The 6,050-nt window shown below is 48.4% G+C and overlaps 1 protein-coding gene across 1 annotated transcript; it reads right to left on the bottom strand.

Moving 5' to 3' along the window:
* Nucleotides 1-448: 448 nt before the first annotated feature.
* Nucleotides 449-4,135, bottom strand: MIP (major intrinsic protein of lens fiber). Its single transcript, XM_024736985.1, has 4 exons — nt 3,732-4,135; nt 3,070-3,234; nt 2,550-2,630; nt 449-809 (listed from the first exon to the last, which is right to left on the bottom strand). Exons 1-4 carry the CDS (start codon nt 4,089-4,091, stop codon nt 624-626), a joined length of 792 nt encoding a protein of 263 aa, XP_024592753.1. The 5' UTR covers nt 4,092-4,135; the 3' UTR covers nt 449-623.
* Between the last annotated feature and the right edge of the window lie 1,915 nt (nt 4,136-6,050).

The raw sequence follows: 6,050 nt of genomic DNA, 5'->3' as shown, positions 1-6,050 counted from the left end.
ATTTCTGAGATAAGTAGGCTACACGCTCGGGTTAACTACTCCAAAACTTTTTGGCATCCTGATCTGGGGCTGATACCTCCATTTCGTCCACCATGCCCAGCTGCTTCTACCAACTCTTGGAATGCCTCATCTCCTCCACTTCTCTCCATCTGCCTCCTCTGAGGAGTAACTAACTGCTTCCCTGCTCCCTCAGAAACCTAGAGCCATACACTTGACCGGCAGCAGGGTAAAGGCCAGAAACTTAAGGTCTTGGTTCCCTGTACTTACCACACTGGGTTGGGAGAGGAAGGTATAGGGTGACACCTCTTTTCCCTTCCCTACCTCTCGTGCCATGCCCCAAAACTCAGACACGGTCACATTCACTCACAGTCATACGCACAATCATGCACACACAGCGGCGAAGAGAGGTGGGATGGGGAGGAAGGGAAGTTTGCACCAAACAGCTCATGAATGCAACTTGAAAGATTTCACACGGCAAAAGGCAAAAAAATAAAACACACACATAAATTTAAAAATAAAGAAGTACATGCCCCTCCCCACAGTCTCTTTCTTTATCCAGGGACTGGCTCAGCCCCTCCATGTAAACCCAGAAGCTTCCTATTCCCTCTATTCAGCTGGAGCTTTTACAGGGCCTGGGTCTTCAGTTCAACAGGTTCCCCTGTGCCCTCTGGTTGTCCATTGGAGTCACTGGGCCTGGCACCCTTGAGAATAGACAGTCTCTCAGAAACACTCTTGAGCCGGGGGAAGAGGAGAAAGTCATAAAGGAGACTGCCCAGGCCTGCTCCAATGATTGGGCCCACCCAGTACACCTGCAGGAAGAGGAAAGGAATAATCAGGTTTGGGGAGGGGACCAAGAGCAAGGCTGCTCTGTTTCCAACCCCATTGTTGTAAAACACACATCCTGCACTTGGCAATTACAGCTGGGCACTATTTAAGTAGAAATCAGTGTTTGTTTATTTTAAAACTTTAGACTCCTGCACTGCCTGCACCACAGAACTTACCATTTCTTTTCCGACTCATTAAATTATACCTTTATCCCACACATTCTTAGCACATGTATATTCTATTTTTTGCTATAAGTTTGTACTAGTTTCCATATTGCTTTGAAAATTTCTTTTTAATTGTGGTAAAATACACATAACATGAAATTTACCATCTTAACCATTTCTAACTGTACAGTTCAGTAGTGTTAAGTATATATGTGTTCTTGTGCAGCCCATCTCCAGAACTTTTTCATCTTGCAAAACTGAAATTCTATACCTATTAAACAACTCCCCATTTCCCCCTCTCCCCAGCCCCTGTTACCTACCATTTTGCTTTGTTTCAATAAATTTGACTACTCTAAATACCTTGTATAGGTAGAATTATATAATATGTGTCTTTTTCTTTTCTTTTTTCTTTTTTTTGGTTGCTTCTGGGTCTTTTGCTGCCTGTGGGCTTTCTCTAGTTGCAGAACTTGTGGGACCTCTCTAGTTGCAGAGAGCGGGGGCTATTCTTCATTGCGGTGTGTGGGCTTCTCATCGTGGTGGCTTCTCTTGTTGTGGAGTATGGGCTCTCGGCGCATGGGCTTCAGTAGTTGTGGCTCGCAGGCTCTAGAGCGCAGGCTCAGCAGTTGTGGCGTATGGCTTAGTTGCTCCGCGGCATGTGGGATCTTCCCGGACCAGGGCTCGAATCCGTGTTCCCTGCATTGGCAGGCAGATTCTTAACCACTGCGCCACCAGGGAAGTCCCCAATATGTGTGTCTTTTTCTGATTGGATTATTTCACTGAGCATAATGTCCTGAAGGTTCCTCCATGTTGTATATAGCTTGTATAGAATTTGCTTCTTTTTGAAGGCTGAATACTATTTTATTGTATGTATAGACTACATTTTGTTTATCCATTCATCTGTGAGGGACACGTGGATTGCTTCCACATTTTGGCTCCTGTAAATAATGCTGCCATGAAAATGGGTGTACAACTCTGAAAAATTTTTTGAATTATTTTCATACGTTTAGCTGGTATATGGCCAAACAACACAAAAATAGCCAATTTTTATTGAGGACTTATTCCATATCAGATTCTGTGCTAAATATTTCACACATATAATTTTCACATTTATTTCTCATAACATCCCATTTTGTAGTTAAGGAAACTGAGATGCAGAATGATTGAGTTATTTGTCATGGTCACACATGAAGCTAATAAAGTGCTAGAACTGGGATGAAGCCCAGGCCCATTTGTGCTCATACATATCCTGGTCTCTGAGAGTAGAAGCTTCTGTCTGCCTGATCAGTATTCTGTCCTCTTAGCTCCTAGTTTGGAATCCAGTGAATACTTAGTAAAAATCCCTAACTAACTAGTGAAGGAACAATATGAACAAGAGCCTATCTTTCTAGCAAAATAATGAATCCTGCTCACACAGGCATGCAAACTCTGTGCAGCCCCCTTAGCTGAGTGTTGGTAGAGCAGTCAACACATCCAGATGGAAAGCAGGAACCAAACCTGGGAACCTGCAGTCCACACCCATGCAGGAGGGCCTCAGGATCTTGCCCTTCTCCTCTCACTCACCCAGTGGTTGGTGAAGTTTCTGGTAAGAATGGCAGGAGCAAAGGAGCGGGCAGGGTTCATGCCTGCACCAGTATAATACATCTGCAAAAGACACAGTTGTAACTGAGACACTTCCCGCCCACTCCACCCCGGCTTCTCTCCCACCACCCACCTGCCCACCAAGGGTTGGCAACTTGCCTCCAGCCAGCAGCAAGTAGGGGAGAACAACCTGCATGGAAGTCCCACAGTGGGGTGAAGTCACTAATGCCCCATCTGGGGACAGACTATGGATCCCCCAGCAAAACCCACATCTACCCATGATGCATGCCTTTCCACCTTGGGGTCAAGAAGGACTAGATAAAGCCATCACAAGAGAGGAGAATAGGGACTTCCCTGGCAGTCCAGTGGTTAAGACTCCGCGCTCTCAATGCAGGGGCATGGGTTTGATCCTTGGTGTGGGCAGGAAGAATGCTTAAAAGTCAACAAAGGCTTGGGGGACCGGGAATCCTTAAACAAGAAGTTGCTCCCCTCTCCTGCTTACCCCAAAGAGGTGCCCCAGGGTGAGGGAGAAGCCAACGGCCAGGGCCACGGAGCCCAGGCGGCCATTCCGCCTCTCGTCGTATGTGGCAAAGATGCAGAGCACGAACTGGAGCGTCAGGAAGATCTCCACTATGGTGGCCTGGCCCACACTCACCCCAGGGTGCAACTGGGCAAAGGAAGAAGAAGGGGGGCAGTGCATTAGGGCTGCCACAGCCTTACCTACTCAAGGCTTCCCCGGCAGGAACCCCCTTACGGCATCCATTCCGTAGAGAGGAAGGATAATACAACCTCTTTCATAGTAATTGTATTTGCTCCTTAATTTCTCCTAATAATACTCCTTCATAGTAGAAATAAATGCACCCACTAATATGGATGAGGAAACTGAGGCCCCATAAGGTAAAATAAGTTTCTTCAAGAACCTGCAGGAGTTGGAAGAAAAGCTGGGACCTGAACTCAGGTCCAGGGCTCTATGACTTCCTTATCCCTCCACAGCACCTGTGATCCTCCCCACCCTGAACACACACACACACACACACACACACACACACACACACACACACACACACACACTCTGTCCCAGACCCCTGGGGAACTGATCTACCTGCACTTCAGGAAGGAAGTCAGGGCACCAGGTTCCCCCAGCCCCACTCAGCCAACCATTACCGTGTTAAGTGCTAGGTTTCCTCGGACGGCAGTCGGGGTAACACTGTACAGCACGGCAGCCCCAGCCACGGCTCCCAGGAGTTGGGCTGCCATGTAGCAGAAGGCACGGAGCAGGGACATCTGGGAGCCCACAAGGAAGGCGAAAGTGACTGCAGGATTGACATGGGCTCCACTGATGTGGCCCACAGCCTGCACCAGTGTAGCCAGGGCCAGGCCAAAGGCCAAAGCCACCTGCAAGATATGCAGTGGTCCAGGGGCCCAACGCAGTGAGGCCCCTAGCCCGAAGAAGACATAGAAGAGGGTGGCAAAGAACTCAGCAGATATGGCCCTCCAGAAGGAGGCTGACCGCAGTTCCCACATGGCACGGGGGATAGGCACAATGCCTGGGTCCCTGATACCCCCCTTGGCCTGATCTGGATGGACAGCCCCCTTTATAGAGGACTTTTAATCCCTGGGAGGGGCAGGCTGAGGTGGCTGGCCCAGCCTCTTAACCCCTTCACAGCTGCAGAGGGCTGGGACCACTCTTGTGCATCGGATAAAGCTGCTGCATTTTCCCCTCCCTCCTCAATTGGGAGATGAGCACAGCCATGGGTGTGAGGGTGGGGATAGGGTCAGGGCTCATGTCAGGCTCTGAGAGAAAAGGACTAAGAACAGGGGAACTGGAGGAATCTGTCTTTCTCAAGTCAAAGTTGGGGTTCATAGTCCTGACTGACATCTATATTAGAACATTCCTCAACTCTGCTTGGGAGGTTAGTGCAGCTGAGTTCACTTCATGGAGTATTTGACTGCTCCTGGGGGCCTCCAGGTTCCTCTGAACAAGCCGGGGTAAGGGTGGGGGTGGGGATCAAGAGTGGGGTCCAGCAGGGAAGTTGGATAGTTGAAGAGAATCCTTTAGTTCTCTGGGATTAGAGGGCCTTCTCCCATTGGCTGGTTTGGGCTGGAATCTGTGGACCCTGCAGCTCTGGGACAGAATAGTTCTGCTGCGTCTGGCTTTCTCTGAGCCCGGGTTCCCTCCCCCTAACCCATGCCAGCACCTCCCTTTCCAAACCCTCAGCCTGGCCTTTTATTTTTATTATCTATCTATCTATCCATTTATTTTTTGCCACACCGCACAGCTTGCAGGGTCTTAGTTCCCAGACCAGGCATTGAACCTGTGCCCCCTGCAGTGGAAGCTTGGAATCCTAACCACTGGACTGGACCGCCAGGGACTTCCCAGGCTGGCCTTTTAAACCACAGAGATAGAGAGCAGGAAAATGCTATCTTCCATGGATAGGCTGAGAGTGGGGTTGGGGAGCTGGGGAGGGGAAAAGGGGTGAGTAGTTAAATCTCAGACTCAGTTTGTACTTCATCTTTCCTAACTCTAAGATCGTAGCAGGAAGTACTGAGAGGAAGGAAACTGAGTCATGCCTATGAAGCAATGGGAGTGTCTAATTCCTCCTAAACTGGCTGTGATCAGGACACTGGAGTCCTAAACCTCTATGCCTAGGGAAAGGTCTGGGGGTGTGGGTATATGGGGAAGCAGGCTGGTCAAGGAGAGAGGAAAGGACAAGATGAGGAAGAAAAGCTTGGGGAAAGAGGTTCAGTTGTGGACAGGCTTAGTAAGGGACTTGGGATCTAGAGATGGGGGCTGTGTGGTGGCGGAAAAGGCTGAATGGGACACACTGATAGGCTCCACCATCTCCACATTGTGGCAAGTCACAGAGATCACAAGCTGTTCCCGTGTGAAACACCGGAATTGGGAGTCACATATAGGCTATTGAGAAGGGGATGTCATGAACAAAGGACTATTCTGTGCAGTTGAAATCCATAAAGAATAGCAGTAACAACAAAAATCCTGGCTTTACCACTTTCTAGGTGGGGAAGTTACCCCACTAGATACAAACTCCAGGAGGGCAGGGACTTGTCGATTTGCATGCAAACCCCATGCTTGACACACAGTATGCAGTAAATAAGTATTTGTTGAATAAATTAATGTAAGCTCTCTGAGCCTCAGTTTTCTCTGGATCAAATAAGGTAATGTAGGTACAAGCCCAGGATGGTGCCTGGCACAGAACAAAGCACTTAATTAATTGGAGCCATTTGATGAGGGTTTTATCAACAGGAACCATTAACCCTATAGCCTCTTATAGTAAGGAATAGAAGGGCAAAGAGCAGCTAATTTGGTGCCCTTGTAGACACCAAATAAAATGGTTAAGTTTCCTTATTTGGAGCTACCAACCTCTCTCCTTCACTCTTTTTAAAAATTAATTAATTAATTTTGGCTGTGTCAGGTCTTCGTTGCTGTGCAACGGCCTTTCTCTAGTTGCTGCGAGCGGGTGC

The sequence above is a fragment of the Neophocaena asiaeorientalis genome, unplaced genomic scaffold (genome assembly GCF_003031525.2).
Source record: "Neophocaena asiaeorientalis asiaeorientalis breed wild unplaced genomic scaffold, Neophocaena_asiaeorientalis_V1.1 scaffold134, whole genome shotgun sequence".
Taxonomy (NCBI): domain Eukaryota; kingdom Metazoa; phylum Chordata; class Mammalia; order Artiodactyla; family Phocoenidae; genus Neophocaena; species Neophocaena asiaeorientalis.
The sequence above is the reverse complement of the archived record's forward strand: the minus strand, read 5'-3'. Positions and strand labels throughout refer to the sequence as shown.